Source organism: Lineus longissimus, chromosome 8, assembly GCF_910592395.1.
Source record: "Lineus longissimus chromosome 8, tnLinLong1.2, whole genome shotgun sequence".
Classification (NCBI taxonomy): domain Eukaryota; kingdom Metazoa; phylum Nemertea; class Pilidiophora; order Heteronemertea; family Lineidae; genus Lineus; species Lineus longissimus.
The window spans coordinates 15,844,313-15,858,337 of record NC_088315.1 but is presented as its reverse complement, the minus strand read 5'-3'; the positions used below and the strand labels follow the sequence as shown (position 1 = coordinate 15,858,337).

At 40.2% G+C, this 14,025-nt stretch overlaps 1 protein-coding gene across 1 annotated transcript in view; it reads right to left on the bottom strand.

Annotated features, from left to right (window-relative positions):
- The window catches only part of LOC135492161 (E3 ubiquitin-protein ligase rnf213-alpha-like), a 113,796-nt gene that overhangs the window by 65,590 nt on the left and 34,181 nt on the right, over positions 1-14,025 (bottom strand). The window contains exons 23-38 of the mRNA XM_064778394.1: positions 12,910-12,992; positions 12,245-12,442; positions 11,764-11,886; positions 11,336-11,456; positions 10,990-11,228; positions 8,190-8,272; positions 7,680-7,819; positions 6,935-7,021; positions 6,202-6,315; positions 5,384-5,556; positions 4,613-4,838; positions 3,470-3,640; positions 2,905-3,080; positions 2,140-2,274; positions 932-1,091; positions 460-660 (exon numbers count right to left, since the gene is read on the bottom strand). Coding sequence (XP_064634464.1) covers positions 460-660; positions 932-1,091; positions 2,140-2,274; positions 2,905-3,080; positions 3,470-3,640; positions 4,613-4,838; positions 5,384-5,556; positions 6,202-6,315; positions 6,935-7,021; positions 7,680-7,819; positions 8,190-8,272; positions 10,990-11,228; positions 11,336-11,456; positions 11,764-11,886; positions 12,245-12,442; positions 12,910-12,992 — 2,430 coding nt within the window. The remainder of the gene's footprint in view (positions 1-459; positions 661-931; positions 1,092-2,139; positions 2,275-2,904; positions 3,081-3,469; positions 3,641-4,612; positions 4,839-5,383; positions 5,557-6,201; positions 6,316-6,934; positions 7,022-7,679; positions 7,820-8,189; positions 8,273-10,989; positions 11,229-11,335; positions 11,457-11,763; positions 11,887-12,244; positions 12,443-12,909; positions 12,993-14,025) is intronic.

The following is a 14,025-nucleotide window of genomic DNA, read 5'->3' as shown; positions in this document are numbered from 1 at the left end:
GAAACAGTCTTGACAGGTTTTGTCTTCTTTTCATGTTAGAACTGCCGGAAAAGTGTTTTCATCTTGTTCTGGCGAACAAGGCGAAAGGTACATATATGAACTCAGGAATGTGACCAGATCACTCCTACCAATGGATAGCTGTGTTGTACAACACTGGTTTATTCTTAGGGTCTCAGTCCGTTTCAAATTTCAAGGCTCTTTGCTTCGTTTGATTGTCCTGTTTCGACCTTTTGCAATTCTGTGGTTCCCACAATTAGCCAATATTCTATCCCAGACAGAATATAATTCTATCACAATGTCAACTAAAGCTGGTCAACTACGACCCCAGCCAAGTGCTGTATAACATTACTATCTGTGACCACTCTTTCACAGTTTAGTGATGAGAGGTCAGCCAAATTTGGCCAGATCTATCTGAAAAAAACTCGAGATACCCAATTACTAAGATGTCCGTTTACAAACCTGAGTGTATTCCTGATCACTGCGGAAGCTGCTACCAAATATGACGATGAAGTCTTCCATGTTGAGGAGGTGCTGCTTCAGGATGCCTAGAGCAGCGTAATTCTCCGTCAGTATGAGTAGGTAACGGCTGTCACTGGTCTCTCCATCTCCGGACAGGCACGCTTTGATCAAGCCTTTTGCGTCGCACTCTGGATCGTCCAACTACATTCGCAGAAAATAAAGCAAAAGTTCGAAATATTTTGACTTCAAAGTACACTAAAAAATCTACAATGTCATTGAGAAACCACACTGATGTCATTCAAACTGTGAACTTCAAACAAGACAGATGCAAGTCAAGCCCAGCCAGCCTGATGAAGCCTACTGGAGGGGCAGACACACGTGTCAGTGGAGCAACACAACAGCCAAACAATCCAGACCAGTGGCCACTGTTGTAATCTGCAAATCTCAAACATGTCAAATGACATCTACTTACCCTACGATGTCGACTCATATTTGGGAATTTTTTCCGGAACACCTCCACTGGATCCACATTTTCTATCCCACCAAAGTTTCTCCTGACAGCATGCTCCAACTGATGCCAAGTTGGCTCAGCTCTCGATTTCTCCGCAAAGGCATACACCATTTTGACGAGACTGAGACAAAAAAAACCTCTGATCATTGGATATGACAATTTCCAATAATTTCCAATCTAAGACACAACTATAACCGTAAATGGGGACAGGGGCAAGACTTGCTAGGGGTTCTTTGTGCTCAGTTTGCTTGACAACACTACCACATAAAAGAACAACCGAAGACACATGCTCATAATAACAGCTTCAAGCCTGGGGACATACACGCTTGATTATTAATTACTTATAATTACTCACTAACTGTCCTTTTGAACAAAGCAGATCAAATGCATTCACAAGAATATCAAGACCCAAGCCTGATTCTGATTGGTTGCAGAAGTCACATCACATGACCACGGTAAAGGTATTCAGCCATTACCACACAATTGACCAAATGGAACAAGGCGGTTATTTCCACAACAAAATCGTGGACACAAGCCCGTAAGTGACTTTCCATTCACAACTTTTTTCAGCCAATCAAATCGATCCAGTCCTTTCACGGACATAGCCTCAGTGAGTTTTCTATCACTTGGGGCTCAAAGCCGGGCCTAGCTGCATTTCACCAATTTTTTTTCGAAATGGTGTTCGGCAACATTCTGCATTAGACTGGACGATTCTAAATGTTCAAGACTTAGATCATCAGCATACAAAGTCTTCACATTGTAAGATCGCTGACGATGTATCAAGAAATCCCTGTGGCCTAATGATACTTACATTGACCTAATACACCTGAAATTGTTCTTACTCCTGGTCATTTTTGAGTGAACAAATGATATTTGTTTATCTATCATAAAATAAGCAGACGTTCACAAAAAAATAACTGTTAATATCATGCATTTTCCTTATTAAGATGACATAAACAGGTGCATTACATGGACAGTAACTTATAAATAGTTGTGCATGCAAGGTCATTTTCGCTATTCGGTACACGGCAGTCGTGGATATTACCCCTTTCAATATGGAAAGACAAAAGGTGGGAAACTGCAACAGCCTGATAAGGGGCAACAAAAAATATACTGGCTGCGGTCACAGATATCATTTTGAATATCAATAAATAAACTCCTTTATTTACCTGTAAAAATCTCTAAGTCCAAAGAACTCACGAATTTCTTGTGCAGAGTCGTACAGTTCTAAATAAGCTTTTGCCATCCTGGGAATCAGGGGTCTGATATTTTCGAAGACCTCTCTCTTTGTTCGGCATATTCCCCTGTAATTGTCAAAAGAGTGGTTTGACGGATCATACAAGTTCGCCCTGTTATAGACAATAAGTACAAGGAACCTTTGTTTTACATCTTCATTTGAAGAATGAAGCTTTGCAGGGTTACTAGATTTGCACAAGGACACCGCAAAAAACAGGTTTCTTAAGGCCGCTTTACACATGCAACTTTTTCCAATGAAACATGGAGAAACATTGAGAAAAATGAAACATCGAGAAACCTTACCTTGGACGTTTACACAGTGAAACACTATGAAACAAAAGTCCACTCATATGCATTTGACTTGTCACTTTTAGCCATTTTGGACATGGAGTAAAAATCACATGGCTTTTTATCACAGTCTGATTGGCCACAGAGTTGAAATGTAATCGACACTTGTAGAAACTTGATGAAACCTGTCCAGAATTTACGAGCATGTTCGTAAATTGTTTCACGTTTCTCCTAGTTTCACAAGGTTTCAAGAAAGGGGTTTCATCATGTTTCTTCATGTTTCTTGACCAGTTCACAGTGCAACATTAAGAAACTTTTAGGTTTCATGGTTCAAATTACATAGCCTGTCAGTCAAGTTTCTCTTAGTTTCTATGTGTTTCTCCTAAAAAGTTGCATGTGTAATAACTTACTCTGCACTTCGAATGAGTTCCTCCTCATCAGGCACACCACGCTGGACCAGAATGCCACGGTTCATCTTGGCAGGATCGAGTGCCCAATTTGAGATACCGATGAATGCCACCTTCTTGTGAGCATCAGGTTTTTCATTGCTGCTGCAGGTACCATCTTCTAACAAGGGATGAAGTGTCTAAAATAGGACATGCATCCATTACTATCCAAAATTGTCCCGCTAGTAACATTGAAATCGAAACAAGATAATAAAAAAGTGTATCATGTCTCAAATCCATGGCTAGGTAAATTTTATCGGCACTACTAAGGGATAGGCTAGCTTATTAGCCGAGGTGAAGGTCACCATTTTGGTCGAATTAAAAATCTCGCAATCGCTTTCACCTATGTCCTCTGTCAGTTAGAACATTTGAAATATCAAGTCGACAGCTAAGCGTCAACTAGGACATAATTGGCTCTATTAACGATATTGGGGGATTTTAATGAAAGCAAGAGGAAACATAGAGACCCTGCAGGAACTGACGCTGTAGAAGAGAATGGATGTAACATAGGTAAAACCCTCTAACTCACCTTTAATGGCATTCTAGGTGAATCTTCGGCCAGTCCGACCTCATCTAACACCACGACAGACACAAACTGTTCCAAGTTCTTCTTCTCTTGGAACATTGCGCACTGACTAAATGTGCCTTTGATGCCGTCAGGGGTGGCCAGTGGTGAGCATTGGAAGGACACCATGTGAACCTGGAGGAGACATAGAAATTGACCATCATTTGGATAGGTAATGTACCAGTTGAGGAAAAAATACCCCTCAAATACGTTAGATAATATCCTTCACCAATGGGTAAATGAAAGGGGTAATTTAGCACCTTTTTGCTTGGACCAAATTACTCCCTCATTTACCTTTCAGTGAAGGGTATTTTCTAAGATATTTGAAGGTTATTTTTCTCGGGTAAATTTTTTTAGTAGTGATTAGCATCCAGCTCTTACCCAGTTCTTCATTGTCAGCAACAAAATTGTGCAAAGACACATTAACCCTTTCGCTGCGCAACCCAAAATTTCTATTGTTTTCTTTTATTCTCATTCCATTCATTAGCATTCATGGAGGAAAACTCATGAACGAAACACTATTGCCATATATCGAACATTTACCGAACTGCATATTAGTCTATAACGCATAGGAATCAAGATAGGCGAAGTCGCCAACCGGCGTACAACATCTTTTTTGAGTCGCCAATTGGTGTACATCTGCAGCGAAAGGCTTAATGTTATTAATTTGCCCATCAACGTTTATTTATACATTTTAGAGCGTCCTTTTAAAAGCTTAGAGCATCAGTACCCCGGCCTTGACAAATTCAATTAGTGAGGCCCAAGACTGGAATAATAATCAGGCTCTCATATCTTCATCCAATCACTTTTCAAAAGACGCTCAACCATCGATAATATTCCACTAGATACAGCGTCATTTGCGGCAAGGACCTTGTATCACGTAATGCGTTATTGTATTTTGGTCAACTGTAGCATGCGCCATTGCATGGCGGACCATGGGCTACCATAGTGAAATGGTTGATAATCCCGTTTTCACTTTCTTTGAAACTGACCTCGCTTTTTTTATTTTGAAAAACTATGAAATTGAGCAGGAATTCCACTTCCAGTGTGAAGTGAGATGGCATCCCCACTTTTTATATGAATTCTGGATCTGCCCTGAACTCTCACCTGTTTCAATGACTTGAAGAGAGGAGAATCTGCTGTCTCACCCTGCATAGCATCTGTCACAATGAGTTTCGCCAAAGACTTTGAACTTCCAGGCTTTCCAACAAGGAATAGAGGTATCCTCAGCTCAATGCATACAACCATCATAAACAGGTTCTCCTTCAAAGCCTGATTATGAGCAATGTTAGGCTCTGTGATTTGTGCTTCCTTCAGGAATAGATCTTGACATCTGTAAATAAAATATTTTCGTGTAATACACTGAAATCTCAACAATTCTTTCATCTAGCAGATCAAAGATCCATGCAAATGGACTTCATGAATATTCCTGGGTGCTAGGCTTCAGACCTCCCGGGAAAGTTTTTTTGACCTGTCAGCTTTTAATCTTGTATTATGTTCTCAAATTCATTTCAAGTTCAGATGCTCATGTCAGTTTCACAGTTTAGCTAAGTGGCAAACCAGAGGTGCAGCTAGTGAAGTTGATCAAATAGTTAAATTAGACGAAATTTGACCCCTGTACAAAGTCAAGCAACGCCAAGAGACCAATGGCATAAAGAATAGTGTAAACTGCCCAGGGTAAACTGTGAAATTTTCACATTGCTAAAATTGGCGAAATTGTTTTTAAACAGGGGTTTGAAGTATTGAGAGATGGAGTATATTGAAAAACTCTGGTTATAACAGGATGCAGACTACTATTTTGACCTATATCTATTTCAAACACAGACAGAGCTGCACAAAAGCATGTACTTAGTAAAAAAAGTTGCAATACTCCCATACCTATTGATTTCCTCAAGAACACAACTGGGACGTGGAAGGGCGCATGGATCCTCGAAATATTCTACTATGTATTCGCGGTAAGCACGTCTGGTTCCCTCCTGCAGACATGCATGGTAGCACACGCCCAGTGCTAGGATCAGAGAACGTGTTTCATCATCAACTGTGTCTTCATCCTGAAGAGGGAAGAAGTCCACTTGAAGGCTATTCGGTCCACCTCTGTGCGATATTTACTTGCCCTGGCATAGACACTCGGGTAAAAGCTCGGGTAAGAGCACAACAGCTTTAAGTTTCATCAGATTTTGAGCGTCAAACTTGCTATGCAGTGCTTGGAATTTAAGCTCCATGAAAGCCAGGCTAGTTCATCTAGAGTTACGACTCCCAGAATCAAACCCAAGCCTATTCGAATGGCAGCCAGCAGTGTAAGTGTGAACCACTAGGCTATGAGGCTTCTCCAAAATTGCATGCATGATTTGAGTTGATAACCCTTCAATACAATATTACATTCATGCATTTTATGTCACCTATGGTTTCAAATCTGACCCAAAATATCAATTATCATAGAAAAAGCCTTGCACTAAATCCCAGTCAAAATAAAGCATCCCATGCACAACCAGAAAAATGTACTGCCTTGTCGAGTAACCATTGTGAATGACAGGGAGTCCCACTGACATATTTTACTTTTGAACATGTTACATACTGATGCCAGCATCATATTGCAGGGGGTCAGGATTACAATGAAGATAAGATAAAAATTTCTCTTTCCATGGGAGTTCAAAGATGCTTCCCCAGCGCAGAAAAAATGTCAAAATAAAATTTACCTCTTCATCTGAATCATCCATCCGTTCATTAAGGAGTTCAATATGTTCATAGAACCACGCCATCACATTCATTGTCCTCTCAACATCGCGAAGACTGACGAAGCTACACTCATCCTGAAACACAATAGAGAAAAGATTGTTAAAGAATTAGTTCTCATAGCCCACTTAATTAGACAATGTTAGATTTGCCACAAACAACTTCCGATATAAAAGATAGTACAACATTAATCTTACGCCATTTTTACAGTCACACAAAAAAAGTCAGAATGATTTGGACTAGCTTTTGAATCAAACATTACTGATAAGTGATCTCATCTCATAGAGGCTTTTCTCCACATAAGCATGTAACACCGTGGATAAATTATACCTAACTGGAGGTATTAGGTGTCTCACCAAACACTGCAAGGGGGAGGCAAAATGTAGGCCAAAACTGAGGCACCTAGCTCACCAAGGTTTTGGCAAAATGACAGCTCTACCTGAATTATGTCTAATATTATAAAACGAATAATGTGGTTTTAAATGCTTTTTGACTGCTTCCATATTTTGCACCAACCCAAAAGGTTGTGGTTATATACGGTAACCATAACCGCTGAATTCAAAACGCGGCTTCATTGGCACATAGTGCATTTACACTGTAAACTGCAGTTCATTATAAATCCCTGTGTTTTAGAATATCTCACCAAGCACCACAAGGAAAGATTCAGGTTAACGCGTGGAGTAACAATCTACAAACCTTTTGTGCTCTCATGAAGCGCTGGGAGGCAGCAAGGATGTTTGTGATGACGCGGTTCATATCAGTTTCATCTGGTATTTGCTCGTCCTGAAACAAAAAGAAAAGGCTCAGCTGACAACTATTTACCACAAGAAAGTAAAGATACAGACATACACCACTGACAAGGAAAATACAAAGCAATGATCCCACCACTGACATAACTGATCGGCTCCAAATGTCATTCAAGGCACAACTATGTAGAAATTTAGCTTATAAAGGCTTGGTTCAGTTGTACAAAACAAGTTCAGTCACTTAACTTTAACTTTCAATATCCCCTTCAGTTAAAGCTGAACTGCATGCACAAAACCAGAGCACCCCATGCGGCAATAGTAAGAATTCAAATGACCAAAAGACCCTTCTGAATACGGCCTGAAACATGATAGACCTCCAATGCTTCCATGTTAAATTTATACATGACAAGTTAGTGACTACTGTGAACCATCAAATTTTTGTTACCGTGTTTTTGATGATTTCGAAAATAAATTTGATCAGTGAAAATCACGAACAACTTTGTTTGATGGGGGAACCAAAAGGCATTTCGCAAAAATAAAAATTACGCATTTTTATTTTTTTTGAATTTGCATGCATGGCAAATTAAGAGGCGCGAAAGTGTTGTGGTTAACAGTACCTTGTCCTGAACAACCAGGCCCTTGATGGTACCAACCTCCTCACACCTGGAATATTACAAGTAAACTTCAATACTCACGTCCATATATCTTTGCACAATTTGTCTGATGTACATCTTCTCCACCTCATCGTTGAGCTGCCCAAAGTCCCAGACAAGCGGCAACATGCTCTGTGGGAGGGGTTGAACGCGGTACACCAGGTGCCTCATTGGCACACGCCCTGGAAAATAACAGTGTAGTTGATAATGTTATTGGTCTGTGTTTGTGAAAGTTGTAGAATTGGCAGTATTTCTATTACCCCATTCCTCTTCTTTGGCTTTTTATTTGGCCTAAGTTGGCATTAAGCCTTAATGGGCCCAACTGAAATAGACAATGCCAAATTAAAGTTAACTCCAAGTTAGTGACTGTTATGGCCAAGAACTAGATAATATTTCTGGTCTCCAGAAACCTCAGCCAGCAGTCTCTAATTGGCTGCCATTGTGATGACTGCAGCTGTGCGGTTTCCTTATTTCAATTCCTAGTGATTGTTGAGGGAGCACCACCAGCAAAACTTTATTCCAGGTGAAAGAAAACGAATGCTGGGTACTTACCTAGCTTGTCAGCAGTTTTATCTGACTTGACATTGTATCCAAGTCCGGCCTGTTCCAGGTTCTGGATCATTTCCTTGGTGTGCCTGAAAAAAGCGTAGATAAGTATGATTTTATAGTTACATGTGAAGATAAACCAAAGATGTGTAAAATTAGGTCAAACGATTATTCTTTTTAAGTAGTGTTGGCCTAGGAATTGCTTGGATATCCAAAATTGTGTTAACCTTTCAGTGCTGGCCCTATATACCCCCAGAGTGCTGAGCCATTTTTTGGCTTTTTATAGGCCTTTTGGAAAACTCCTCCTGTGTGAAAACTAGCAAAGATACCATGGAAAAACACATATGGTTGTGTTGGCAACTTGATGGACTTTCACTTTTTGGCAGTTTTCGGGATCTAAATTTAGTCACATGGTCATGTGACCTGCTGGCGGCCATCTTGGATTAGATGTGTTGATGTAATTTTGTAATAAAATTTGGTTGAAAGACTATTTGTAGTCCGTTTTTCTTGCTGTTTCTTTTATAACAGTTGGCCCCCCATGTCCTCTTCACGTTTCTGAAGAAAAAATTTAGAAAAAAATCAAATTTTTCAGAAAAAGTGAACTTGCGACGGTCACGCAGATTACGAAGTAGTTTTTGACCGTTGCCCGGCGACGGTCACTCACAGAAAGGGTTAAAGGGTAACTCGTGTAAAATTTCACCATATAATGTTTTAGCTGTTTTTGACAAATGTCTACGTCACTTTCTCATAAATCGGTGAGGTTTTCGAATCGAAATGCACATTTTCTAGAAATTGATGGTTTGATACTGCCCGGACGGCTCGCTTCGATGCCCTTGAAATTGGGCTACGCCGAGAATGTTTTTGTTGATGACGTCACAACATGAACATTTTCGCGGTCGCGGTGGTTTACGTTCAGCGATTTTATAATAAATCTAATCAAAAATGGAAAATTTGAGCTTTACATTTGTGATCAACAATTAAAAACGGACGTATTTCCGCAAAGTTGTAAATCACATCATAGTAATATGTAAAGTCAAGGACTTAGTGAGCACCCCTTTAGGTCGGGGGAGCTCCCCCGAACCCCCCTACGAGCATATGTTAAGTGCAAGCTCTAACAACTACAGCTGTTACAATGGGGGGACACCCCCCAAACCCCCCTCCGTCGACATAGGTTTTTACCAGTGCGTTGGGGGGAAGCTCCCCCCAAACCCCCCCGGTGGACAGTCAACTAGCCCTTCTGTGTCATACTGCTGGAGGGGGGGTGCGATGGGACCATCCATATAGTTCCTTCCGACACATTTTTGTTTTGGTAATGTAATACATTGTGATTGTCCTTATTCACGGGAATCGGGCGTTTTCAGTGATATACGACACAAATGGGTTGTCCTCATGCATTCACTTTGGAAACGCATTTTAAAATAGATGTTACGTCCTGTTAATGGGGCACGTCATCATCGCGTACATTTGGGAAAAACTCCCTAACGAGACCGGAGCAGACGGCTGAAAGTAGTTTAATTATTGGCCGCTAGGGTGCAGAATGTCGCTCACCCGAATTTTTCACACAACTTTTGCTAAATAGAGCTAGTTCTAGTTTGTTATTCATTTTGATACTTCAGATTTGGGCAGTAGACCAATATAACTTAGTCGTCAGTGTGGTTTTAAGCAGGAAAAACGTATTTGTTTTTCTTAAAGTGCCTTTTTTGGACGGGTGTGTGTGATTGTTTTGTTTATGTCACGTGACCTCGACCATGTCGACACAAAATTGAAATAAACCACCCTTTTCTGTCATTATTTAGGTCGGATATTTCTCTAATAAAAATATTAATATAATTGGCCAATTTCTTAGGCATATGTAGCGAATTCCCATGAAGATTTAAATTAGATGTTCTCGTAACCTGTTACATTACAACTGGTCTGATTTATAATTCAGCGCTACAACTGGTCTGATTTATTTATTCAGCACCATTTTGAAAAACCAAAAAAAATTGCTTGTTGGATATACAATAGTTACTCTCTTTATTTCTCTTCATTCATTATATACTCCCGCACACAAGTGTATCTTAAGAGCCCCTCCTAAGAGGGGGGCTTATCACTTTAAGTAACTCTCCACAACTGCATGCCTGAAAAAATTTAGAAATTCACGCGATCTTTGCCATTTAGTAGCTGATTATTTTTTGGGCATGGGAGACAGATTTTTAACTGTTTGTTCCCAACCTTTTAAACCCAGAACGAAAACATCAGATTTTCTGACTGAAATAATATTTCAATTTCAATTTCAGTATTTGTTTGTAGGCCAAAACCACGCTTAAAAACATTCATGGGCCAAGTCATGAAAATGTTGCTAGAAAATATGTTTCGTTGACGGCAATGAGAAAACAGTTGTTTTTTCGGTAATATGAGGGTGTCAATTTCAAAAGAAATCATTCCCCAAGGAAGGTTCACAAAAGGCCAACGTAGTAAATTTGACACCCTTTGATGAGCTGAAGGGCCACCACAGGTGGATAAAAACCGGGGCCGTCAACACTATGCAATTTCAAAGTACTCTCACATAGACCTTCATTTGGAAAACCATGTTGACATGATTCGATGGATGACATCAACTTTTTGACCCCTACTTTGGGACCATGAGGCACTTTTTGGGGTCCCATTTATAAGGTAATGTGCAACTTATCATGCAGGAAAAATTCGTTTTAAAAATCAGCACCCCATATTACATACAGCAAAACAACCCTTTTCCCATTGCCCGCTAATTTGTCAAACGGAACTTCACATTTTTCATACTTGGCCCATGACCTCTAAAACATACTTTCTGTAAGGATTACAAGCAGCCACAAATTTTAATCCTGTGTTGGTATGGATCTGCTCTCCGTTCATGCTGTTGTCACACATGATCTCCTTGATGAGACCAATTGCTTCAGTAGTGTTGGCTTCATCAAAGAACAGAATTGTGTGCATCTTGGGGTAGTTCTTCCTGTTCTTTACTGCTAGTCTTTGGGCCTCCTCGACCTTTGTGATGATGTCTGCATGTGTTGTTCCACCATGTACCTGAAGAATCAAGCAAATATCATAAGCACACGAAAGGTTGGATGCAGTAAAAGGAGAAAGAAGCCAGATGTCTGTTCTCAGTCTTAGCAAATCACAAAAACAGTTACCTTCATTAGGACCATGTTCTTGACATCCCCTGATGGAGGTACCTGGAGATCACACATGAACTTGATCAACCGTGTCTTTCCACACCCTGTCTCACCCATCACAACAACAGGGATACCACACCTATATACCAAAAGAAATGAACAAGTATCATTCACAAGACAAATCTTTATGATTAGCAGTGAATACATGTAGACAAGAGAAACAGTGAAACTTCCAACAAGCTATGATGAGTTCCTATTTTTTGTCAAAGAAATTGTAGCATTGAATCAAGATAATGTCTGCTGGGTTATTGCCAAGCCAGCTAACGGCTAATAGTGTTCAGATTATTTTCCAGGTTTTTGTAGCAGCAGTTAACTAAGAGTGTGCCACTTGCCCTGGATATGACACTTGTCCAACACAGGTTGTCTAACAAACGCATTTGACATACCTAAACCGCATATAAATTGCCAGCATCTTCTTCACGTTGTCGGTTGTGAGCTCGTAGGTCTCATCTGGGTCATAGATATCCTCCAACCCCATCACAGTGCACAACCGGATAATCTTTTCTCCTCTGAAAGTGATGATGAGATTCAGCTATGAAATTATACTGTTCAACAGAAAATCAATTTTAACAGCCCACCTACAAGGCCTCAGCCAAATCAAAAAGTTCTATTAATGACCATGGCTCACATGGTTTAATCTCGTCCATAAAGATTTAAAAAGAACCGTGGTAGAATGTCACCCAGTTGACCATTTTGGTGGTTTATTTGCTGAAGGTTGATGAATACACAAATTGGCTAACGCAAATTGTCACATGAAGCAAGGGGTTCAGAATAATTTGAAAACTCTGCTGTTTACGTTCAATTACAAAATACTAATATATATTTTTCTGATGAATGTCAGAGAACTGGAATATTAGCTGTACCTACCTTCCAAGTGAATCGAAGTCCTCAGCAAGCCTGACCTCATTTCGGCTCAGGGCATCAAAAAGTTGTGTTGACATGATATTCGTGTTCAATATCTGCCTTGTCTGATTATCAATCAGATTGCCAGTCTTTCTGTCAATGTTGAACCCCAGGAATGTAAACGAGTGGCCGTCAGGGTTGAAGAAGATGTATGGATGTGGACTAAAAGGTGAACGAAAACTCATTAAAAATGCACGAGCCATCCCCATTCCCTCTTTTGTTCAGAGAGCAACAATTTTTAAGGGTGCCTCCACCAGGCAAATAACTCCCCACAGCAACAAAGAAAATGCGTATTTGGCACTTTCCATTTTTTTTCTTGGAAAGGTCCCCATAACCTCTTTTGTTTCCATTTCCAAGGTCCAAGCCGCTTTCCCAAACTTCTGAATGTGGCGCTGTATTACTTATAAGACATAAATATAATACAAAATGATATCATAAAAAGTTTTGCATTTTAAATAGGAATGAATGAGTTTAATTGCAATATACTGCTATAAAACCCACATCGACAGAAAATGAAACTGATGTTGGTAGTCATTTTCTCATAAAACGGTAAAAACAAGAGATAGAGGAAACATAGAGAGCACAAGTGGTGCCTCACCAGAAGAACAACAATTTGTCACAGCACTAACCTTGTCTCCCACCTCCGCCTCAGAGCAAGCAGACCATCATCTTCATCTTCTCCATCATCATGCTCATCATCATCCTCCCCCACCTGAAAGTTGCAACGATGACATGCACTGTAGACTTTTAACATGTGTCCTCAATGCAATGTGTTACCAGCCAGGCAAGGTCTGTCGAATTGCGGATGGCCCCCCTATTTGGAGAGATGGCACCAATCAGGGCAACAACACCCATGAAACTCCCCAACACTCCAATCCAAGGCAAGGGTTTGTTTACAAACAGAGGTATACAATGCTGTACAAATGAAATGGCAAAGTCCATTGTGCTCCCCTCATGTGAAGGAAAGATGGATGAAGAGCACGTTATTGTGTCATGTAGTGTTAAGTCTGATGTAGGTCAAGCAAGAACGTTCATGTATACTCCATTTGTGATGAATAGGCCTAGTCATTACAGTTAAGAAATGTGCCAAAGTTATTCTCAAACGGCTAATTTATGCAATTTTACCTCTGTGACCTTGAACATTAGATCATACCAAAACCCGTATGATATGTGATGTATCCTTGCTAGGAAAACCTACCATAAAATTTTTATTGAAACCGAGTCACTCAAAGAGATATCACACTTTTTAGGTTTCCACTTCTGGCCCCTTGGTGGCCAAGCCAAGAATCGGTCGAACCAAAATTTGGCGTCACAGGTTACATGACATAGGGAGTCATGTGTACCAAATTTCAAGTTCATAGAAACGTGCCATAGTTGCACTCAAACGGCCAATTTACACCATTTGACCTCTGTGACCTTGAAAATTAGGTCAAATCAAAAACCCGTAGGATATGTGATGTATCCTTGCTCGAAGTACATACCAGAAAAATATCATCGAAAACAGGTCACTAATAAGCTAGATATTGCATTTTTTACCTTTTACAGTTTTGGCCCCCTGGTGGCCAAGTCAAGAACCAGATCAGACCGAAACTTGATGTCAGAAGTTATATGACGTAGGGAGTCGTACCAAATTTCAAAATCATAGCGTTAGCGGTTAAGAAACGTGCCATATTTACACTCAAACAGCCAATTCACGCCATTTGACCTCTGTGACCTTGAAAACTGTGTCAAATCAAAACCCAGGG